This window comes from Dryobates pubescens, chromosome 16 (genome assembly GCF_014839835.1).
Source record: "Dryobates pubescens isolate bDryPub1 chromosome 16, bDryPub1.pri, whole genome shotgun sequence".
NCBI classification, from domain to species: Eukaryota; Metazoa; Chordata; class Aves; order Piciformes; family Picidae; genus Dryobates; species Dryobates pubescens.
The window spans coordinates 15,674,957-15,699,744 of NC_071627.1; the positions used below are offsets into that span (position 1 = coordinate 15,674,957).

The 24,788-nt window shown below is 40.2% G+C and overlaps 1 protein-coding gene across 2 annotated transcripts; it reads left to right on the forward strand.

The window, feature by feature from the left end:
• Window positions 1–164: 164 nt before the first annotated feature.
• On the forward strand, window positions 165–24,606 carry FBXO38 (F-box protein 38). 2 transcript variants are annotated; one of them, XM_054168252.1, is made up of 22 exons: window positions 165–278; window positions 3,033–3,174; window positions 4,415–4,548; window positions 5,670–5,833; window positions 6,218–6,383; window positions 6,727–6,864; window positions 7,154–7,291; window positions 7,696–7,789; window positions 8,720–8,850; window positions 9,145–9,315; window positions 9,571–9,713; window positions 10,546–10,768; window positions 11,435–11,554; window positions 12,664–12,843; window positions 14,297–15,013; window positions 17,951–18,051; window positions 19,039–19,141; window positions 20,153–20,319; window positions 21,503–21,648; window positions 22,369–22,472; window positions 22,739–22,852; window positions 23,955–24,606. In XM_054168252.1, the coding sequence occupies exons 2-22, from the start codon at window positions 3,047–3,049 to the stop codon at window positions 24,131–24,133; spliced, it is 3,561 nt and encodes a 1,186-aa protein (XP_054024227.1). In that variant the 5' UTR covers window positions 165–278; window positions 3,033–3,046; the 3' UTR covers window positions 24,134–24,606. The 2 variants fall into 2 exon arrangements, with proteins under 2 accessions (XP_054024227.1, XP_054024228.1); XM_054168253.1 differs by lacking the exon at window positions 165–278 and having other exon boundaries at window positions 3,061–3,174; window positions 5,746–5,833.
• Window positions 24,607–24,788: the final 182 nt, after the last annotated feature.

A 24,788-nucleotide genomic window follows, 5' to 3' on the forward strand; every position in this document is an offset into this window, starting at 1 on the left:
GACCCACGCCCCGCACTGTAGCCACCACAGAGATGGCGGCCCCCTGGGCCACACATTGAAGATGATAGACGCGCCGCCGCACTCAAGATGTCGGCAGTAGAGCCCCGCCCTTCGCTGCCCTCAAGATGGCTGCAGAGAATCCCAGATCCCGCCCCAGACCGGCGCCGGAAGTGGGGCCGGAAGCGCGGCGGCGCTGGCGGAAGGGGCCGCGCAGGAAGCGGCTGCCGGGGTTAACCCTCCCCCCGCGGCCACAATAACAGGGCGGCGCTGAGGGGCAGGTAAGGACCTGCGGGCCGGCAACGAGCTGCGGGCCAGCGGCGCGGGGTGGGGGGCTGAGCCGATGGGCATCGGCGAGCTGGAGGCTGTTGCCCTCCTAGCCTCTTGCGGAGGATAGGCCTGGTGCGGCAGATTACTACCGCTGTCCCTATTCGCCGGCTGGGGTGTCGTTGTCCGGCAGCAGGGCCTCGGGGCGGCCCGGCCTGGGGCCGCTGAGAGCCGTTCCCCCGTGTGACAGGCCCTAAGGAAAGCTGCTGTCAGTCTTGCTGCTGCGGGAGTGAGGGGGAAGCCCTGAGACACCGCGTTAGGGGCGGCTGCCGTCACCGCCCCGCCACCCTCCCCCCCAACATCCTCGCTGAGGAAGCTGCAGCGAGAGGGCTGTGGGGAAACCTGCTTCTGAATAGCTTGTCTAAGCAAAAATAAACTTGTTCGTTCTCCACCTCCCCTCCCCCCTCTTTCTTCCTCTCTTTCTTGCTCCCCCCTCCCTCCGCTTCTCTCAATAAGAAAACACATTTCTTAAATTAGAGCGTGTCAGACTGTCCGTAGCTGTGCTCTCCACATTCTTCTCCTCAGCTGACGTTTCTGCGGGATGGTGCGGCCCTCCCCGGCGCTTTTTAAGCTTTCAGCCTTCTTAGTGTAGCAGTTACTAATCAAGAAGGAGACACATCGAGTTGTTTCATACAAAGACCCGTGTATTAATTGGGTCGAGGAAGGCAAAACTCCGGGTTTTTTTTCAGTTTTGTTAATATCTGAAGGGTTTTTTGGGGTGGTGGGTTTGTGGGTTGGTGGTGTTTGTTTGTTTTTTAATGGGGTTGACTTCCTCATGTACATTGAGATGTTAAAGCTGCGTGTGTTAGCATAAAATAATGTCAAGAGAAGCATGTATTCTGCAGAAAATGCTGCCTCATAAGAGACTAGGTCATTTGTTTTTGTCGTAATGGCAGGAGCTAAAGTAAGCTACAGTCCAGACTCAGAGGGCAGGTCTGTTCTCATTGCATTTAAATCTTACAGGATTCTTTCAGCCTTTTTTTCCTTTCTACTCATCTGTTACTGTTTTTTTCCTCTTACATTATATCACAATCCTTTCAGTGCTGTCTTTTAAATGCTGCTGTGTTGTACTCTGTCATGTGTCTGCATCAATCTGGAATTTTTTACATTGTGTCCTGCCCTCTGTTCAAATTAAGTCATCAGTTGACATTCGATGGGAATCCATGTAATACTTGTTTTTGTCAGAATCCAGTCTCATGAGTAATGCCAAGTCAGTTTTGAGCTTTGTGAAATTGAATATTACAGTGCAGGATTACAAACATACTAAACCTTTCCAGTATGCACCAAAAAGAAGGGTCATGTATGTGCAGGCAGCAAACGCGGTGTCTTCGGCTTTGGCCAGCGAAGTCCCAGACAATCCAAAGGAGCAGAGCTACATCTCATGCTATTCACAGGCAGGAGATGCCAGTCCAGCTGTTTGAATAACACCCTTTTATATACAATTAATTATGACAGCGTAGAGTTGCTAATTTAAAATGCATATGGAAAATGTGTGAAAGCACACGGTTTTCAATAATTAGATCACAGTGAATCTATCAATACTTCAGATTTTATGCCAGCTTATAAATTTCTGTGGAGAAAGCAAAATTTCTGTTTTTTATGTCGGTGAGGTGCTTTGCTTGCCTTCTCAATTGCCACTAACGTATAATGTGAAACATAATGTGCAGGGCATTTGCATTGCAGTGAGGGCAGTAAGAGATGCATTTCTGCTGTGTTTTCCAAAATCTGTCTCTCTTTTTTTTTTTTTTTTTAAGTTGTTTTACTCATCCACTGAATTTTGGTATTCAGCCTGTTAAACAGGTTTACTGAGTTAATGATGCTTTACCCTACTTACCAGAAAGCATTCCTCAGCTAAATAGCAGTAGTGAAGACATTTCTTATGCTGCTCCATCTGCTTGAGCTGTTAACTCAGTTACTCTGTTAACATCAAGTTCATATTTATTTTAGATACTTACTTATTACTTCTTGTGATCAATTTATGTGTTTTAAAATGAAACATACATTCTTGCTGCTTCAGTCCTCCTGTGCCTGTATGTGTGCTGCAGGAACAACCTAGACATGAACACATTAGTTCAGTAAGGGGAGAGAGGAGAAGATATCCTGCACAATGCTGCTGAGGTCTTTCAGGTTTTTCTGGGGTTTTGTTCTTCAACTATACAACCTGAATATGTTTTTTGGTATTCTTTAAGAAAAGCTAAGTTGAGGACCTTTAGTAGAATTTGGGGGGGGGAATAATCTATAGGAGCTTGCTTTTTTCCTACAGGGAAAACTATTTTTCTGCTAGACATAGTCTTTGGCCTTTCTTCTTCGCTGGAAGATGTTCTGGTTGGTGTTTGCTTGCTAACCTGTGTACTCTGCACATTTTTTTCCTGTGATTTATCTTCAATTAGTGTGTGGATGATTCCTGTGAAGACATTCATGCAGAAGAGCTGATCTCTGATTTATACCTGTGGTGTTTTTCCTCTTTGTCAATTTCCCTGAGGGTATTTCTCAGACTTAGCGTGCTAGGAAAAATGGAATTATTTTGACGTCGTGCTAGAATTTAGTAAGCTTGGTTCACCTATACTGGATCTTGTCCTTACTGTCAGATTTTGCTGGTGGTTTTTAGTAAGTGCAGCTTACTTGGTGTACCCTCCTCTGCTCTCTGTCATTTTTCTCTTTCAGTTGCACTGAGTTTGCGTAACATTGTGACCATTTCCTTTCATCAGAAATCTTTGCAAATATGGGTCCCCGGCGGAAAAATGTGAAACCATGCTCAGCAAACAGGGAAAGCTCTGAGTCTACCAAAGCTGATGAGCCAAAAGATTATATGAACCAACTCTCTCATGAAGTGCTTTGCCACATTTTTAGGTGAGCAGTTTGTCAGAAGGCTGTTCTTTATAATTACATTGTTTCTATTTATTTTTTTCTGCTTGTGTCACAAAGTATTCAAAAAGTGCAAATGCGCTTTGAGAGAACAGATGGATAAAAACTGGATGAAAAGGGGTGCTAAATGATTTCTTTTTCAGTCCCAGAATTCATTTGATTACTTCAAAAAATGAATTTATGTCAAGGTTGTGAATGATAGAACGAAGAAGAAAGATTAAATTCTGTTCACCAGCGTGTGGTAACAAGTGTTTAAATATTGATTTTTAGGGCAGAAATGTATCTTGGGTAGTGCATAGTTCAGAGGGCTGGAGCGCTTCTTCTGCAAGGACAGGCTGAGGGAGCTGGGGTTATTCATCCTGGAGAAGAGACGGTTCCAGGGAGACCTGATAGCAGCCTGAAGGGGACTTCAGGAGGGCTGCAGAGGGACTGTTTACAAAGGCCTGTAGTGATAGGATGAGGGGCAGTGGATTGAAATCAGAGAAGAGTAGATTTAGGTTGGATGAGAGGAACAAGTTTCTTTGCCATGAGGGTGGTAGAACACTAGAACAGGTTGCCCAGGGAGGTAATTGAGGCCCCATACCTGGATGTATTCAAGGTCAGGCTCAACAAGGCTGTGAGCAACCTGATCTAGTGGAGGATGCCCCTGCTTACTGTTGGGGGATTGGCCTAGATGACCTTTGGAGGTCCATTCCAACCCAAACTATTCTATTATGTTATGGCATTGTTCCATCTGAATCAGTGTGTGGAAGGGAGCTTGGGTGATTCCATAACCTTCCCTGCAACACAGATCTTCTCTATGATGTCCATATATGCTTTTTATATTGAAAACACAATGTCTTAAAAGTTACTTGAAAACTAGCTCTCCAAAATGTTGTAAACTGAGCATGTCAGTATGTGCTAGAAAATGGAAATGCCATTAATTAAGCCTTAGAGAAACTATTGTGCCAACTATGGGTGGGCAGAACTAACGTGTGTCTAAATTTCAATATTAAATTTATACCTTAAGTATCCAAATATCCAGTGTCAGAAATTGATGAGTCATTCTGCTTAGCAGCACTTCACCCTTTCTTAAGGTATAGTCGGAAAATTCTGTCTGCATCAGTCTTGAGTGTTAGAAATACATGAATTTGCGTGGTCATGCTTGCAATGGTCTTTAGTTTGGAAAAAGCTAAAAAGGATCCACTTTTGATAAATCAGAGGGGTGTTTTTTCCTCTCCCAAAGGTACCTTCCCTTGCAGGATATCATGTGCATGGAATGCCTGTCCCGGAAGCTGAAGGAAGCAGTGACTCTTTATCTGCGAGTAGTGAAGGTTGTGGATCTCTGTGCAGGCCGTTGGTGGGAATACATGCCCACTGGTGAGTAACACCCTCACTCAGACATGGCATTAAAGTGGTATTGAGCAAAACTGGCTGTGCTGGCCTTGTATTTATAATGGCATATGCAGGGTGAATTTTCAAAAGCAGTAAAGGAGTTAATTTTCTTTTGACTTCTATGACATTTGAGTGGCTTCCTTGAGTACATGGTCTGAAAAATTATCTGTGTCTGTGTGGGTGTGCATGTGTGTGTATATACTGGATATTACTGTAGCAGAAATGGGGATTCTCTGTAGCAACCTATAAATACAATCTGTGTTTATCTGATTATTGTAAGGGAGTTAATCCAAGGGTTAATCCAAGAAGAGGCTGTTTGCATGCAGGCAGGAAAAAATACAATGGAATGAGAGAGCAACTCATCTGCCAACACTTAATGTAAGAATAAATAAGCTTTGATGTCACATCTCAAGCCATCTTCAGATCAATAAATAAATTGGGCAGCCTAGGTCAACCCTGTGAGTATTAGGATTTCTGTTGGATTTAAGTTACACTGCTGGGATTTATTGGGGGAGAGATCTAAATTGAGTGAATTCTGGAAGTGAAGTTAGCTTTATTAGCACTGATACCAGGTAGATGGTTAGACCTAACCTGAGATAGATGTAAATACTGATAACTTAACTAGTTCAAAATCAACTTCTATGTTTTGGTTTATGTCAGAGAAAAATAATCCTGTGCTTTAAGAAACTGTCATATTTGTTTGAGAATTATGAGCTATGGTGAATAGTGATGAACTGCATGCAGCTCATCCAGCTGGGCATTTTTAAGCCACATAGTTGATAAATGGAATGCCAGAAAAGATAGGCACAAAGCCTGATAGTCTTCAGAGGCCCTTCATCTGAGAAGGGAAAAAGCATAGTTAACCCTGTAGCCATGAAGCTGCACTGAAGGAAATCTGTAGTAGGCCTGTAAAATTCAAGGCAGAAGAGTATGTAGGTCATGATTTTTAGAACCTGGAAGTAGAAAATAAGCTATTGCTTCATTGAGTACATCTTTCAACAGTGTAGAATTTACTCTGCCATATGAAGAGAACAATGTTTTTGGTTTCCCTTTACAGCTAGGTGTATGCTGTCACACAAATACCAAATCTGTTGTTGTCATCTTAGGTTTCACTGATTCCAGCTTCCTAACACTGCTGAGGAAGATGCCAGACATTGAACAACTTTATGGTCTTCATCCCAGGTATCTTGAAAGACGCAGAGTCCGTGGCCACGAAGCTTTCAGCATTCCTGGAGTTTTAGAGGCTTTGCAGGCCTGTCCAAATCTGCTGGTAAGTTGTTACAAGAGAACTTCCTTCTGTTCTGTTGACGTGCATCATCTCAGCTGCTGAAGAAATGTGTCTCAGCTTCATTGCTTACAAAGCCTTGTGTTCAGACCTGGCTTTTGTATTCAGGTCTAGCTGTACAGAGCAGCAGTTAGTTGTGACCGTATTTGCAAATGTGTGCTATTTTCAGTTGCACCAGTGGGTGCTCTGAAGTCCAGAGATTAATTAAAACTCTGATCCCTCTGCTTCTAAAAAGACAAGTCTTGCTACAAATGAAAAGTGAAATATCATGTTGCATTATGCATAGCATGTTACTGAGGAATGTACACGGTTAAGAGGATGATGTTGCTTGAACTGGTGTTAGTGCTTGCTTTGCTTCTTTTTATCCAGGGTGTTGAGACCTCTCATTTAGAACTGGTGGAAGCTATTTGGACATACATGCCACAAGTTCACATTTTAGGGAAGTTTCGTAACCGTAATGGTGCTTTTCCAATTCCTCCTGAAAACAAGCTGAAAATTCCTATAGGAGCTAAAATCCAGACTTTGCACTTAGTAGGTGAGTGTGGTAATGGTGAAGTAGTTTGCTTCGACACAGGTGAATTTCAAGGCTTTGAAACTCTGCGGAGTTGTGATTCACTTTAGGAGAGGGAATTTGGCACATGGCATTTTTGAAATACGACTTGCTGTGTACAGGACAGCAGGTCCAAAGGGCAAATTCTAAAATACTGTGTTGACAAACTGAGGTGAAGAACTTGTGTTTCAAATGTTTGCAGCTTTTCTCACATGCCACATAGCAAAAATAGACTTCCTTTTAAAAGCCAGAATATTCAGCCAAAGAAATTTGTCCTGGAGTTGATAGTTTAAAGCTTGTTTAAAATGTTTTGTTTATGTATTACTAGGGGTGAATGTCCCTGAGATCCCTTGTATCCCAATGCTGAGGCACCTTTATTTGAAGTGGGTGAGACTCACCAAACCACAGCCTTTTAAAGATTTCCTTTGTATCAGCTTACGCGCTTTTGTCATGAGGAACTGTGCCGGTAAGAGGGATTCCTATGTGGAGGGGAGGTTTTAGCATGGAGGAAGTCTTAATTGTTAAAGTTGCATAGGCACCAACTGTAAATGGAAACCTAAGAATGCAAGATCTGAAAACAGTCATTTTATTCATTACCTTGGATAGGAATGTTCCCTTGTCCTGCAGATTACTTGATGCTGTGTAGTTCTATTGATTTCTAGCTCTATATCTATGGACATTTTTAATTCTTTAACATGATGCATTCGATGTTCAGTGAACAACCTTCCTTGTCTGTCTTGGTTTGTATGATGTAGGACCCACAAATTCTTTGAAGTACGTTCCCCTAGTGACGGGCCTGGCTTCTGCTCGAAATTTAGAGCATTTAGAACTGGTTCGTGTTCCGTTTCTTGGAGGACTTATCCAGCATGTGGTAGAAGACAGCTGGAGATCAGGTATGAAGCTTCTTACCTCCCATATCTAAACCAAACAAAAATTGTAGCGAGTACTGGAGGCATGTGAAGCTTAGCTTTTTTGTCTGTAGCATAGCCTTTCTTGATGACTGTTTTACAAGTATCAAGTTTCAAACTATTGTTGTGGTGCTAACTATAGCTCTGTACTAGTATTGGTTTGATCTTTTAGCTACAGTTAACTCCTGCCTGATGAGCTAACTTTCCAGTTGCATTTGTTGGTGATAACTAGTAGAATTGGAGGGGAGTTGAGTGCAGATGTGGTTTATTGATTTCCTGAAAAAGGTGTAGTTTAACTCGCTTGTCAGCACAACACTGGTGGAAATGTGTAAGTCTTAAGGTGGTGTTCTGTAACTGAAAGAAATAATGGTTTTTAAAATGTTTATCAGGTGGTTTTAGGAATTTGCACACTATAGTTCTGGGAGCTTGCAAGAATGCACTTGAAGTGGATCTTGGCTACCTCATCATAACTGCTGCACGAAGGTATGGGCCTTTAGATTTTGGGTTTTCAGTCCCCTTCTTTTTCAAAATGGTATCTAACTAATGAAGTCCAAGAACATGAAAAAGGAGAACAGCCCTGTACTCAGCACTGGTTAGGCTACACCTCAAATATTGTGTCCAGTTCTGGGCCCCTCAGTTTAGGAAAGATTGTTGACTTGCTGGAACTTGTCCAGAGAAGGGCAACAAAGCTGGGGAGGGGTTTGGAGCACAAACCCTATCAGGAGGGGCTGAGGGAGCTGGGATTGCTGAGCCTGGAGAAGAGGAGGCTTAGGGGAGACCTTATTGCTGTCTACAACTACCTGAAGGGAGCTTGTAGCCAGGTGGGGGTTGGTCTCTTCTCCCAGGCAACCAGCACCAGAACAAGAGGACACAGTCTCAAGCCGTGCCAGGGGAAGTTTAGGCTGGATGTTAGGAAGAAGTTCTTCATAGAGAGTGATTTGCCATTGGAATGTGCTGCCCAGGGAGGTGGTGGAGTTACCATCACTGGAGGTGTTTAGGAAGAGCCTGGATGAGGCTCTTGGTGCCATGGTTTAGTTGATTAGATTGCATTGGATGATAGGTTGGACTCGATGATCTCAAAGGTCTCCTCCAACCTGGTCTGGTCTATTCTATTCATTAAAGCTTTATATTTCTGGAGTATTCTGTGGCTAAAATAATTTGAGTTACCTGTTTTTGAATTGCTTTGTATCATTAGCCTTCTTCCTAGACCTGTATCTGAAAAGTGTGATGTTGTGCATTTCAACTATATAGCTATGTAACTGTCAAAAAGATAAAGCTGCACAAATATACTCTTAATCCTACCATTTTTGAGAGAATACTTTCGTTTCATTAAGAGAGTGCATCTTCTCGAGTGGTTTCTATGGCAATTGTTTTGGCATGCCTTTTAATGGAACAATTCTTAATCCCATTCAGGTTGCATGAAGTGCGGATCCAGCCTTCCTTGACCAAAGATGGTGTTTTTTCTGCTTTGAAGATGGCTGAACTGGAATTTCCTCAGTTTGAGACTCTTCATCTAGGATATGTTGACGAGTTTTTACTACAGTGTATGGCATTTTTATATACATAAATTATTTGACATAGACAAGGATTAAATAAGTCAATCTGTTTCCAGTAATCTAAGTGATGCAGAAATATTAACATACCCCCATTGAGGCTGCTGATGTCAGGGAGCCAAATACGTTTTTCTTGCTTAGAGAAGAAAAAGTCTTAGCTTTATTGAACTGAAGTAATGTGATCTATTTTCTGAGATTGGACTAAAATAGGGAGTTAGAAAATCATGCTATAGAAGGTAACTTTCTGAAATTTCCTGCTGTGTTTGCTGCTATCTTTTTTGATAGGTAAAATGACGAATGGAGACTTGGTGAAGTATGGCTTGGCTGATGTGGTTGAAAATCCAGGAATTATTACAGATATTGGTATGAAAGCTGTAAATGAAGTTTTTTCTTGCATCAAGTATCTGGTCATTTACAACTGCCCACATCTACATAACCCAAATAATTGGATCACAGGTATTGCACACCTTTGAAATTTTAGGGATGTTATATGAATTACTGTGATATTAGAACAGAATTTTTCTGCTCATAGTACTGCTTGTTCTGTTTCTTAGTAAGTACAGTAGATGGTCCTTGGTTTGGAATCATAATGATGCTGGTAACAGTCAGAATGGAGATACAGAAGATGCCTACTCTCATATCTGAAAAGGGTATAAGGAAAAATAAGCAAGAGAGGAATCCTTAAGGAAATGCATTTCTTCTCTTCCACAGATCATTCAAGGTGGACTCGCCTGGTTGACCTCACCCTGGTGCGATGCCATGCGATAAAGCTCGATTCTTTCAGTCAGTTCATTGAGTTACTGCCCAGCTTAGAATTTATTTCTCTGGATCAGATGTTCCGTGAACCTCCTAAGGTGAGTCTTTCAGTGGATGGGTTTGCTTTTTATTGTTACCAGCTCATTAGAAATATGGTGAGCTCCACCTGTTTTGTGTTCTTTTAGAAGCTGCAATTTGTTAAATAGCTTGGTACGAATACAGCTTTGCTTTGCAGTTGCTATTCTCATGATATGTTAAGGAGAATGATCCTTCTGCAGATGGGAACAGTGGCAAGGTGTGATGGTCTATGAATATGTGACTGGGAAATAAGTTCTGTTGAGGTCTCTGCTGCTACTTCATTTTGCTGCTAATTTAAATTGCTTCACACTAAAGGATCTGTTTACAATGCTAAGTAATTGTTATGATTTTGCAGTGGCTGAAATGGAGGTAGTGTTCCCTGTTTGGAGTGTTTTCATTGTTTAGGAATTTAATTTCTTCATGTTGTCACCTCTCCCACACTGTAACAAATCTTTCTAACAGCTGTTGCAACGTAATGAAACCTGCCTACAGAAAAAGCCAAAAAAAAAAAGCTTTCTTTGACCATTAATTCTACTTTGAAGCTTCTGTGTTCTGGTAGGACTATATAAGCTGCTGATTGTATTGATGTAATTTGATCTCACAGCAAATGAAATACAATTTAATGAAGTAAGGTTATATGTTTTCTGGAGTCACCTTTAACAAAGTTTTCTGGGTTGCCAAACTTGAGATGGACCTTTGCAATGTGTAACACAAGGAAGTACTGGCAGCAATTTCCCTGTTCTTCATGTGTGTATCATTGTCCTATCTTGGGTGCTGCTGTTGGCATTAGAGTATGTTATTGAGATAACGCCTCTGTGTTTTCAAGTCTTAATAGCTGCTGTTTGCTTTCAGGGGTGTGCTCGTGTGGGCCTAAGTGCAGGCACAGGAATTGGTGTCTCTTCTGCCCTAGTCAGCAATCAGAACTCTAACAATGACAATGACAACAACAATAACCACCAGAATAACAATAATCCAAACATGCACCACAACAATCACCAACAGCCAAATGACCAGAATGAGGAGAATGAGCTGCGGCAGGATGGTCAAGCTGAAGAGCAGCAGATTGCAGCTGAGGGTAATCTCTGATCTTTGTGGACCTTTGTAGAGAGATAATTTGACTTGCATTACCACTTATGTAGAGACCTAGAGGGGATAATAATATGATGCATCAAAAGCTAGTTGTTCTTTCATTTCATGGTATTTAACTTTTTTTCCTGAGGACTGTCTGCATGTCTCTGATACCTGTGTGACAGAAACTTTATATTGTCTCTAATAGCTTAGAGGCACCTTAGAATTTGAGGATATACATCACTACAGTGGTTAGCAGTGTAGAGTTTCAGTGTGATACTCATCTGTGGAGCTGTGAAGTGTTTTCTGGTCAGAACTGGGAGTACATCACAGTGTCAATCTATTTTAAAATTTTCCCAGCAAAGGCAGAAGTCATGGTAGGGAATGAATACAAAAATCCTGGTTATGCTGCTTGCTGCAGTAGAACAAGACTTTTGGAAAGGAGTGGAACATTTGAGAGAAGCAAGCCTTAAAAGTTTGAGGGTTAGGGCCTTGGGTAAAGAGATATAGAACAAACCTGAGAGACTTGGTGCAGTCTGGAGACTCACTGAAGGAATCAAGGCATCTACTGATTATTTCTTGATTCTCTGATTCGGTGTGCTGGTTGAATTCCCCCTGTGCTTGTGAGCTGTGTACCTTCTGTTTCGTCTTGACCTCCTCTTAATCTTTCCAGCACTGAATGAGATGGAGGAGGTAGCACAGGAAGACGGGATGGCTGCTGGGCAGGGCCCAAATGAGCTCCCAACTCACAGCCAGGCTGTTGTTACTATGGAGATTGATGAAGAGCAAGCAGGTAACTGGTTTTGGAAGTAAATTACCTTTTGCTATTCCCTTTTTGAGGGGTTAAATTTTTCAGTCTAAATCTGGTTTTGGATGGTTTTATTCATCTTGATTGTCTGGTGTGTTTGGAATAATGATGCTGGCACAGCTTACTGCTGTGAAGAAATTTATTCTATTTTACAGTCCCCAGTTTGCTTTTGCATATGGAGTAAAATAGCTTGATCTGAAAGCCATATTTTGTGCCCAGTGAAAGACTCAAGAAGGGCTAAATGATCTTGCCATGTTACTGTGGTGGTGTTAATGGCCTTACTTCTGTACTTCTTTCACTGCAACATGGATTATTTTTTTCCTTTTATTTCTTTTTTTTTTTTTTCCCCTCCAAGCTGGAACATCTTGTTCCAGTCTTAATTTAATTTGTGTTAGTGCCATCATTAGTGACACACATTAGTGACATAAGGCAATCTTGGTTTCTTTTATAGCCACTATTTGCTGGACAACATAATTTTCTACTAAATATGCCAACACCATGAAGTAGCATACACGTATGGTGGATCTGTTCACTTTTTCAAGATAACTCCTGAAAAGGTTATTTAACTTCATGTTCATTTCTTGTGTTACTCACAGGCAAATATGTCATTGTGGTTGGCTAATGCCTTTGGTTAGTAGCCAAGAGAGGTGGCTTACAAAGCACTTGTATACTGAAGCTTGATAATTTGTGCTTTTCCTTTCACTTCTACTGGTGGGATTTAGAAGGATAATTGCAGATGTTCTGACTGACATTTCTAGAAGTCTTTGTGGTGGAGGTTTCAGGGACTGCTTATAATGCATAGTTGTGCAGTTACTTAAGCTGTTGTGAAGCAGGGGAACATTACAGAAAACCTGTGTCTTGTCTTACATTGTGACACACTTGCCCTTCCAAACTGGAATGCCTTAATGCTGAAATGCAGTGTTGTGCTCTTCTTGTATTTGGATTTTAATGAGGTAGCCAGAAAATGGGTGGCTAAATTGAATCAAATTAATCTCTTGTCATTTTTTTCAAGCACTTCTAAAAGTTCTTCAGCCCTAATTCATGCTTGACTTTAATTTTTACATGAACTGTTGGCCTTCTTCCACTGTTTTCAGGACCCAGTGGCATTCAGCCTGTTGTGAAAGCAGCACCTATTACTGTCCATGATTCAGACAGTGAGGATGAGGAAGAAAACATGGGGACTTCAAGAGCTTGCATCTCTAACAGCATTGCACAGAATTACTCAGATGGAGAAGAAAAAGTTAGAGATCCAGTGGAAACAAGAGAACCTTCAGGTGTGGAACAGATGAGTTCCTGGGCAATGTTAAACAAAATTTATTCTAAGCTTCACTCTTTCCATCATATTTAGTTTTATTTCTAGATTTGTAATAGGTGTGCTTGTTTGCTTATCCCTTGCTTTTTTCTTCCTGTTAAGTACTCAGAATGAAGGTGTAGGGACACAGCTCCCATCATGTTGTGAAGGCAAGCTTGCAGCTATACTGTTTGTCTCATCTGCCAAGCAGCAGAGGTGTAGCTGGCCTCAGTTCCTGGGAGCCCTGAAGGGACACTTCATGTTCAGCTTTGCTTTGATCGGAGCTTTGGAGGTTAATTAGAATTCTCAGGTGGTGTCTTCAGTTTGGAACAACACTTAGTATTTTAGCATGTGTATATATATCAGTAGTAGTATGCATGTTGTTATGGGTCATTCAGAGTCGGGCCTAGAACTTTGTGGTAGTATGACAGCTATAGAGAGACAGAGAAAAGGGCCATTCCCTGGCCCATCTGTGCCCTTAAGTCCAAGTCCTAGGTCCAATACCATATGACACAAAGCCTTTCCAGCAGTAGAGGTAAGATGCTGTTTCCTGTAGCTTGTATTCTATGTGAAGTAGTTTGATGTGTACACAAGAAAAGAGGAAGTTGAAGTCAGGTTGTGACCTGTAAGTAATTAACAGCATTAAGCTTTAATGAAGATTTAGCTATGCAGTTAGCATAAAAATCATGTATTGTGAAGGACTAAGAAATGTACTGGTGGTTTAATTTCTGCAAAGCCTAGGACATGCCAAAGCTGTAACAGGTTGGTATCTTCCTACTGTAACTAGCATACTCCTTGTTTGTTTCAACTAGGAAACCACTTGAGTGCTGTGCTTGTAGTGTCATTGTCAGTTATGCTTCGAGAGTTAATGACCTGTGTTTGGACACAATTTGCACAAACTTTTAGTGCCAATAATGTTTTTGATTTAGTATAATTAGCTAAATAGACTAATGCATCTCTAAACTGACAGTTACCTACTGATACTACTTCTCATAGCCAGGAGGGGGCGCTAAGGAGCGCTATTGAAAGCATGAAGTTCAGTCCTATCTATGTTACTAATTAACTCCTCAGGTTCTATTCCTCACATTTAAGAAAACAAAAGCCTATTATCAGTATGTTTTTCATATTTTTGTGCTTTAGTCTTTTTAATTAGTTAGTTGCTTTGTGGAAGTATTAACCCCTGATGCAAATAGGTGTCTCGTTTGCTGACAAATACCTCAGCACAGCCCTGTAAAAGCTGCTGCAAGACATTGCAGAGATTCAGCTAGAGATATTGATTCCTGTAACATGTCAATAGCAAAATGGTCCTGACAAGATATGTCATTGGCCTCTAGACCGCCTTCTGTTTTAAGTGGTCTCTAACAGAGTAGTACTCAGCAGTTATTTAAACTGTGTATTAGGTTGTCTCATTGTTCTCTGTCACTTAACTCCTACAGTGAGCGGTAAAGGCAAGACGCCCCTGAGGAAGAGATGCAGTGCCAGCCAAGTGGGTCAGACAAAGCACCTCCATAGTGAGGAGAGCAGCTGTGAGAAAGGCTGTCAAGTAACAAGCGAGCAGATTAAAGCAGACATGAAAGCAGCAAGTGACATGCCTGAGAGGAACAAAAGCAAAGATTCTTACCCAGGTTGCAGTAATGCTTCAGGATCAACGGGAACATCCAGCTCCTGCAATGCTGTTTCTCCTAGCCCAGACTGTTCACAGACAGCTAATAGCCACTCTGTGGGCGCCAGTCCAGCAACTGGAGATGAATCCAGGCAGTGTGTCTGCTTGCCTTGTAAAAGCGAAGGTTCCAGTGAAAGAGAGACTGAGGAGAGCTCTGTTTGTTCCAGGTGTTCCTGCTACAAGGCACAGGACGCACAACAGAGGACTAGTGGGTGTTGTGATGGGGACTGCCCATCCACGAGTGGAGCCTGCAGGAATGGACCAAATAGCACAGCGTCAGATTTTGCACTTAGAACTCTGCCAAACTGTAAGCCTCCGGGAGACACAAGTGATGAGAGGACTAGTGGGAATGCCTGTGGGCCTGCCAGTGAGGAGAGCATGGGTTCACAGCGAAGGAGCTGTGAGATGGAGGATAAAGAAGAGTATCCTCGCCGACCACTTACAAGAGCTAGAAGCAGGCTGTCCCGTGTCCCTCTGGTGTCAGAGTCAGGTATGACCTCTAAGCATATATTAATTTCTGAGTAAACTACCATGCTGGCATAAACCAGTATTGAACAACTACAACGTGCACAGGTAACACTGAGGTTAAAGAGCAAGTTTATTGGTTAATAATTTAAAACGAAGTGGTTTGTCAAAGAAAAAGAATATTGATGGAAATGTCTGACTTCACTGTCATAGCGAGGTAAAATAACAAATCTCTCTGAGTGTGCCAGTGACTTCTTTCTCCATGCAAGTATTTATCTGTTATCCATACATACTAAACAGAGTTTCTTTTCCTCATTTGAAAACCAAATGCAGCTTCCTTTGACAGCTTCTCTCTTCCTGTGGAGGCTGTTATTCATTGAAATATATGACTGTCTCCCACATTAAAATTCTCCCTTTAAAAGGAAGAAGACAACAGATATGCCAGATCTTAGCGAGAAGGCAAAAAGTTAATAACTGATACTTTATCAACCAATAAAGAAAGCCATAAATATGACTGAGCCAAGCTTGTACACCTGCATCTTCCAAGTGTATAAGACATGATGATCAACCTTGTTGAAAACTGTGTTTTTATTAAATATTTATGCTTTACATCATGTAAAACAAACAAAACAATAAAATAAGAAGAAAATCCAGAAAGGCTGAAATGAAGCCAGAAATGCTGGGAGAAAAGAAATGTGAGAGGGGAACTTGCTGTTTCTTCCATATATACTTGGTTCTCAAAATCATCTAAGTCTGGCATAACACACCTTATAATTACTTCATATATCCAGGAATCTTTGCTGAGAATATCTGGCAGGTAAAATGAAACTGAAACATGAACCATGCTAGTTACAGAACTGTACAAGTTGGGGGTAAAAAAAATGTTCATACTAAATTACTCTGTTAACATGGAACAATTCAAACACTATATGTCTTGGTGTTTTTACAGCTTATCTCAACATTCCCAAGTATTAACTTAAATCACCTAGGATATACACCCAGATGCATAATTACAAAATGTCTGTGTTCTACCATGCTCTGACTAGTAAATAGTCTTTGAAAATCAAAGCAATTTCTCCTGTCTATCCCTACTCATAACCAAAAACATCAAATGAAGTGAGTCAGATCTAGGTATTAAATTAGGGTTTCTTTCTGGAAGTATCTGTTTTCATGTTTCAGTTGTTAGTCAGGGAAAAGATCTGTTCTGCTCATGAAGAAAAATCTCAGTATTTCCTCTATTTTGCCTACACAAGTCAAAACTGTTTTCCCAGCTCCATACAGTTATGCCTGTGTTTTTATGCACTTACTGTGCTCTTGGAAGCATTAGATAGCGGCTGGTACTTGAGGCAGAGTGTGAGACTTCATGTGCAATTTTCCTATCTTTTAAATCTGTTTAATACATAGGCTGCTTCCGCATGGCTGTTACAGTGCTTTTCTTCCTCGTAATAGGTTATACAGCTCTTTAGGGTATAACCTGAAAATGCTTTGTTATGGAGCTGGAAATGCTTTTCCATAAATAGTCTAAAAATGTGTCTTGAATATGACCATTTTCTGTTATTCTAGCGTAATGACACTGGGGGGTTTGGCATCTGTAGAGAAAACTGTTTGATAGTAGAAGCTGCTTGCTCAGATTTAACGGTGGAACAAGTCAAATATTAAAGACAGTAAAGCTTTAAAGGCATTATCACTACAGACTGGCTGGCTAAAAGACAAACTGAAGTATGTAATTTTCATTTTATTTTAGGGAAAATGTAAGCTGCACTTTCAATGGTCATGGGGTTTGTTGGTTTGGGTTTTTTTACCCTTGTTTTAGTTGGCATTTATAGTGAAGCAAGCTTTTCACATTTTGAAATGCATGTTATGCTAAACCTTCTGTTAAGATCTCTTGGCCTTGGATTTAAGCTTGAACAGTTCAATGTAAAATTGGAAAGTTTCTTTTATAATATAGCTAGGAAGTACTTCAGTATCTGTAGCTACTCTAGGAGCTGTGTGAACAAAGTATTCATAGGGATGATGATGATTCATGGGTGCTACAAGTTGTGTACTTAATATTATACCTTTCAAGTTGTGGATTACAGTAGCCTGTGTTCTGGAGCTCATAGGCCCACAGAATGTCCCATGTTAATAGCATACATTTATTGGTGGTGTTTAATGTTAAGTAGCAAAATAGATTTATTTTCCTTTAATGGTAATGTACAGTGTAGTTCATAAATAGTCATCAGTATTTTGCACTTCTATCTTGATTTTGAATCTCTATGAACACATTTTTATAAGAAGCCAAAGGAAGCTTAGCTTTTGTAAAATCTCCTATTTTGATCTGTTAATCACAGAACATAATTCTAGGGCTTTGGTTTTTTATTATTCCTCCTACTGCAGGAAGTAAGGGTGGTCATCTATCCATTTATTTTCAAAGTCAAGCAGGAATTCAGGGTCACTGGTGCATAAAATAGAATAAGAAACAGCTTGGGAGCTTCAAAATATTTTATACCTGGGCATCCTTTGCAATGTTAGGAAAAATTTAGTGGCAGTTATAAAGAGCAGACTTTCAAGTAGTTTGAGGTTATTTGTACGCTGTTTTGGTGCTCATGTTTGTCAAGAATGTTCAATTTGCTGCAGAGAACCAATGTGACCTAACAATTCATCTTCTGTTATTTTCTTGGCTCCACATCTTTGTGATGTTGAACTTGTAGGTTCAGCATTCCTGTTTTCATCTATAAACAGCTCACCCCTCTGCCCCAGATTATTTAGTATGAATGATTCTGAGCAACAAACCTGAAAGAGAAGGAAAAGAGAAAAAGTTGTTTTCAAGTCAGACAGGTATTTTCATCTGCTTTTGTAAGCAATGCATGTTCTTATTGGATGTTTTCAGCTAGGGAATGCCTCTGTTGTTATCCTGATATGTAAACAGAGGAAAGATATTTTTTATCTTTTTTTTTTTTTCCCTTTGGTTTTGTGTTTCCAGAGGTGGCTAAGCCAAAGCCACGGCAAACCACAAAGCGGAAAAGGACAGCTGACAAGTCCACGAGTACAAGTGACCCAGTTATTGAAGATGATCATGTTCAAGTAAGGACCTTTCTTCATTTGCTACAGGTTTATCAGCTGAGGTGCTCGTGAACAGTGATGTAATTGTGCAAGCTTGACTTCTGTGTAGAGCCAGATGAGTTCTAACTGATGTTGCTGATCTCTTTGATCTTAACTATGTACAGGAAATTTGTTAGGTGCGTTGATACTCTGATTTGAGAAGAAGCTAAAACTAAACAGATGCTTATAATGCTGCATGAAATCCTGCCTTCCCACAGTGTCCTTCCTTATCTGCAGGGGAAAAAAAAAAATTCTTTGGCATTTATTCTTTTTTTAAGTGACAACATAGGCTGCTGTGGTTAATATTTGATGTATAATTACCTCTGGACATAGCAACTCAGCCGTTACTTTATAGGATCTTTCAGCGTAGAAGTAACACGAGCTAATACTTCTGCAGTAAAGATCAGTCATGGGAGGAGAAATTGCAAGGTCTGGCCTCTCTATATTGAGGCTCCTTACCCAAGGCTCATATTCCAGACGTGCATGAGATTACTTCTGATCTCTGCTGGAGAGAAACTTGCATTTATTTTCTTCTCTCTGTCCAGTGAACAGCTTAGCCTCACTGATTTAAGGTATTTTGTGAATGTGCCCCATTATATAATTCTGGTTAGTGATGCTCTGCAGTTCTTGAGAGACTGGTGGGTTGATAGGTTTGCTTTGGGGTTTTTTTTAGATTTTTCTGATAGAAATTTTGCTTTCTGATAGGATTTTTCTTTTAACCTTGTAAAGTTGTTTTTGTGCTTTGTAATGTTGGATCAGCAGGAAGTCATCTTTTTTTCTCAGTAGACCTTGAGTAGCCTTGTTGCCTCCAATCTGTTGTGAACAGGTAGCTGTGTTACATTGATTCATATGCAGTTAATACATTCTGTTTCTAGCACTATGTCTTAAAACTGAGTTTACCTTGATTGTTTTCATTGGATTTGCCCTATCAGACTCTTTTTTTTAAAGTAATTATTATTTTTTTACCAGGTACTGACTTTGAAATCCAAAAATCTTGTTGGAATCACCTTGACCAATTGTGGAATTACAGATTTGGTACTGAAAGACTGCCCTAAAATGATGTTCATACATGGTATGTAGTCAGTGTCGTGCGTTCCTCCTCCATCTGGCATTATTAGAAATACTTGAAGTCAGTCAACTGCTTATTATGTATTCATCAGCTGCTTTGCTACAAGTCAGACTGATGCTTAGAACACCAAGTGTTTCTGTTTCTCAGCTTGAATGTCTTTCCTTCTAAGTTGTGACAGACTTAATAAAGATTAATATCTGAAAATCAACAGATGAAATTATATGCCACTCAGGAAGATGAGATGTTTATTGAAGAGTGATAATGCAATAATTGGAAGTTGATAAAACCTAGTTTTGAGCACCTTGGTTTTCCCTTTCATTTCTTTCTGCTTCCGTAGGTTATTTAGCTGACATGATGATCCTTTCCTCCTTGACATGATAAAAATCTGTTTTAAATTAGTGGCACTTAGGTTGCATTAGATTCACATGCCAGGGTGTGTTATTAGTACTCTATTAAGCATTGAGTCATTTATTGTTTTCTCCAACATCTACATTAAATAACACTTCTGAAATGAGGTGTCTCTGTTTAGCAGAGAATGAAGAAGTTATTTCTGTATTCCATAGTACTTCTCAGAACAGACATTAACTTTGAACTAAATTTTGAGTACATGAGCAGCATTGCTAGGGAAAAAAATCTTCATTTTACATTGTGTGGCTTCACATAACCATATTTGATCTCATTTTTAAGTCTGTGTTTTTTAGCTGTGGCAATCCTCAGACTGTTTCAGGGGACTTTGTGAAAGGAAACAAAGGTAGAAAACTGGGTTTAGATTAAGTTTGCCATAGCTTTTAAAAAGACCTTTCATACAAGTTCACAAATTGAAAGTTTGATCCTAATGTGGAAGACATGAACAGCTAGTCTATTTTTGCAGTATTGTTAAATTGCCAGCTATCCAAAGTACTCTGATGGTTGTCTGTTATGTTACTTGTGTGCCTTGTTTTGAAAGGCTGAGCTTTGAAAATCTGACAGGAGACTCCCAAGGTCTTTTAATAACTTTGATTGCTGATTTCATAGCTACAAGGTGCCGTGTATTGAAGCACTTAAAAGTAGAAAATGCACCAGTTGTCAATCGGTTTGACTATGCCCAGTGCAAGAAGCTAAACATGGATCAGATTCTGGATCAGATTCTCAGGATGCCACCAGAAAGGAACCGAATCATTTATCTTCGTCCAATGCAGCAGGTACACAAACTTCCATTTCATCATGAACAGATCTGAAGTTCTGTCTATATTCTTTCCCCATTTCTGGCTTCATGCATTTTTCAATTAACACAAGAAATGTGAATGTTACAGTAACACAGTTTGAAAAGCTTGTTTATTAAAGCTTTATCCCCTCAAGGCTTTTCTTACAGAATCTGGAACTTGAATGAGACTAAGTTTTAATACTTACTGTTACCACCTCCAGTATTCATTGCATTAGAAGATACTGTAAAAAAATCACCATGCATTGAATTCCTTCCAAACTGAATAACTAAAAATAACAGTGAGAACCCAGGTACTACTAAGTCAGCTTGTAGTTAGTTAAAAGCAGGAGTGTGAAGTAGGCATAGGTGTCTGAAATCTTTAACCCATGTTCTGTTAGATACAGTAACAGCTGTTAGGTTTTGCTAAAAGCTGCATCATCTTTTGATGCTAAACAGGGTTGCAGGACAATTGTAGTACTGGAAGCCATCCTTTCCTCCCCCAGATTGTGTAGGAGATGGAAGCACTGACATTTAGTGAACTGAGGGCATTTGACAAGTAATTAGGAGAATTTAAGTTTCTGGAATGTGGTTGTTTGGTGGTTTTATTTTTAATTTATTGGGTTTTTTTCAATTTATCACTCTAGCCAGAACATTCTGTATTATACTGTGATGCTGTTTCTATCATTCTAAGTAATTTTGTTTTCAGGTTTGATTTGCCTGAAAAAGGGAAGGCTAATTTGATGTGAAAGCCAGCTTTCCTTTGAAACAGTATCTCTTAGAGGGCAGTGGTAAGACTGCTAGAGGAAAAGAGAGAAGGGTGAGGAAGAAAAAACCCACAACTATCTAATAAACACCCCCACCTCCAGCTGAGGCAGGTACAAATTCTGTGAAAGCAAATGTGGTTTAGAGTATTATTTAATTTTGTGAAAGTTTATTTACATGTTGGAGTTGTGAAATGCATCAGAAAATCGACAATTCCCCTCAAATTCCAATACTGAGGAGGATTCATTAGGAAAGCTGCACTAGGAAAGCTTTACTCTGCTGTATCATGTTTGATCATCTGCTGTTAAAATTTCTTTCCATTGCTCCCATATTTGGGGAATTCAGTAGATGTCTACTCTTGACTCTAAAATGACCTCTCTTTGTTTCTCTTGATGACAAGTCCTTGCTGTCTCTTACAGGTTGACACGTTGACCCTCGAGCAGAAGATATTTAGTGGCCCTTATCCATACCACATTTGCATCATTCATGAATTCAGTAACCCACCTAATGTCCGCAATAAGGTGCGCGTTCGCAGCTGGATGGACACCATAGCAAACATCAACCAGTGAGTACTTGCTCTTCACTCCTGATTCAGCAGCTACAGCTTCAGGCAAGCTGCAGAGTCGCTCTATTCTGTTAGCCCAATTTAAAAAGCAGATGGTTTGTTGACTGCTCCATCTAGGATTCATCCTTCACTAGTCAGTGTAGAATTCTGGTGTCAAGATGTATCTAACACAGAGCATAGATTAAATAAACCTAACAGTATGAAAAATGCTGTTGAATTCTGCCAGTTCTCTTCCATCCAGTAATGCAACTGAACATTGAAGCAGTCAGGATGGCTGAGGAATAGCATTCAATCTGTAAGCAAGACTCTTTCAATAAAGAAGAGTGAGTTACCCCAAGAGCAAAAATTTCCAGCAGTAGGGAACTGTAAACAGTGACTCTCATTTAATTGTTTTAAAGCAGCAGTTTTGTCCTGATTTTTCACTAATGGCTAAGACTTACTTTTGAGGTTGTTTGGTCACAGCTATGTTGGATTGTTCCTCACAGATAGCGAGTCATGTTTAAAAGTGAGCTTAATTTGTTTCTCATCTGAGCTGTGCATATTCTGGGTCAAAAGTGAAGGAATTGTATACTGGGTTTGCGTGAGGGTCTTGTAGTGTTTCTATGGGTTCAGGCTCATTAAAGCAAAGCTTGTGTAATAAGATTTCCCACTGCTTTTTCTCCCTGCTACCTTCATGTTTCCTATCACTGCTGACTTTAATCTCTTCCTCCTCCTCTCTAGAGAGCTTATTAAATATGAGTTCTTCCCTGAAGCTACACGAACTGAGGAAGACCTGAAGAAACACACCAAGTACCCTTGGGGACGAGATATTTACACTCTAGAAGGTGAGTATTTATAGAGAGCTGAAAGCTGATATTCAACCTCTTTGGAAGAGAAGTAACTTTGTATCAAGTTAAAAGTGATGTGAATAATAATTCTTGTGAGGGAAGTGGGAGGAACTTTGACACAGAGTGGAGAAATTGAAGTGAGGAGGTGCTTTTCTGCACTAGAGTGACCAACCCGTGTGATACTGGTGACTTTTACTTGATGAAGAGTGGTGATGCTGCAGCAGCAATGTCCTCTTCATACCCCCATCCTGTCTGTCTTTTAGGCATTGTGGATGGTGCCCCTTACTCCATGATTACTGACTTCCCATGGTTGAGATCACTGAGAACAGCAGAGCCAAACAGCTATGCTAGATATGACTTTGAGGATGATGAGAGAAGTGAGTAATCTTCTTTTTAATGTTCAAAGAACTTTAACTTGTCATTTGGTCCCAAGCTGGCAATGCCTGACTTTATTTTTCAGCTTTCATTTTTATGTTATTTATGGTAGCCTGCAAATATCTACTTGTAGCAGTGTTGAGAGCTGGATGAGGAGGGGCTCCAGCAGAGAAGAGGGCCATAGTACTACGACAGTGTATGGACCTCTGCTGTGCATTATGAAAGGTTGTTAAGGTAGGCTGAAGGGTTCTCCAAGGAGAAGAGAGACTCTCAGAAGCCTGGGAGAAAAGAGGAAAGAACTGGACTTGAAAGCTCTGGAAAGAAATATTATGTGGTTTAGAGTTTAAGATAGATAAGCCTCTTTCTCTTTAGGAGCTTGTCTTCAATATGATAATGGGCAGTTCCTAGGGCTCAGTTAAGAACCTTGCTTGGTAGCAGGGAAAATGCATTCTTCCAGTACTTAATTAGGAAAACCTTGGAATCTCCTTCGTTAGGGATATTTTTAATTGGCATCATTTTGGATATTTTTACTTAGCTCCAGTTCAAGGGGATAAAGCTCAAAAGGCTGAGGGAGAAATCTTTTTTTGCCTATACCTTTCTTTCTCTTTATTTTATTTGAGAGTGATTCATAGACTTAATGCTTGGTGGTTCAGTATGTAGTCTGACTTATAAAAAATGGGTATGTACTTGTTTAATCTAATTACTCTGTTAAATCATAACGTTGAAGCCATAAAGAAAAGACTGCTGCTTTATTCTTAATTGCTGTTGTCTATAAAACATTTATGTGATCACTGAAATGGATAATCTGAAAGCATGTCAGATAAGTCTCAGAGGGCAGCATTTGTTATGTGCTGGGATTCCCTTTGTTCACAGACATATGGACTTTGTGTACATTAAATAATTACTGGAGTCATCGCAAGGTTTCAATATGGGGGAAGGCAGAGCACCTTTTCTGCTTTCACAATATTTCTTACACATGGTTGCTCGGTGGAAGACTGCTGTTTGTTTTGTTTGCCAAGATGTACCTCATTGAACGCAGAACAGATTTGCTTGTGAATTTCCTCGTAGGAAAGATTCTAGTTCGTTCTTGTGTGCCTTCCACAGCTACTATTTATGCACCCCGAAGGAAAGGACAGCTGTCTGCAGACATCTGCATGGAAACAATAGGGGAGGAGATCTCTGAGCTGCGGCAGATGAAAAAAGGCGTATTCCAGCGCGTGGTGGCTATCTTCATCCATTACTGTGATGTCAACGGCGAACCGGTAGAGGACGATTACATTTGAGTTGGATGCTCTCCCTCATCTCTCATCTCTCCCTAAATTCTGATTGGCACTGCTGGCCAAGAAAAAGCAGGTGGATTCTTTCTGAATGCAAAGCATTTTCTCAAAACACACACTTTGCAGTTGCTCTCACGCAGTTTGGATAAGAGTATGTAGTAAATGTATAATGAAGAGTAAAAATTGTATACTAAGATTTGTAAATAGAGGAAACAAAAGAAAAGCTTCCTAATACTGAGACTTTATTTCATATGTTTATACAATATAATTTAAATTTCATTTTAATGAAGGCCAATAATTAGGAACAGGGAAGAATATTTGAATTTTCAGCTCATACAATTCATAGCAGTATTTTTTTTTTCTTTCTTATAAACAAAATCCCATTTGCTGTGTTCAAAAGAGTCATCAGAGTCTCTTTTAATCTGTGCCTTTTTCTTGAGCATTTAACAGTCCAGTCTGAGTAAACCTGTTGAGTACAATCTTTGTGTCTTGTGTGTATTTTTCAAAGGAGGGGGTTACTCTACAGCTGTCACAGAGAAGGCCAAAAGAAGAGGAAAAAGTAGCAAAATTGGTAATCTGTGGTATTTTCTACACTTCATTAGAAACTTTTTGGGGGAAGAAAAGCCCCCACTTTTAGCACTTTGGAAACAGAAGGTGTGTT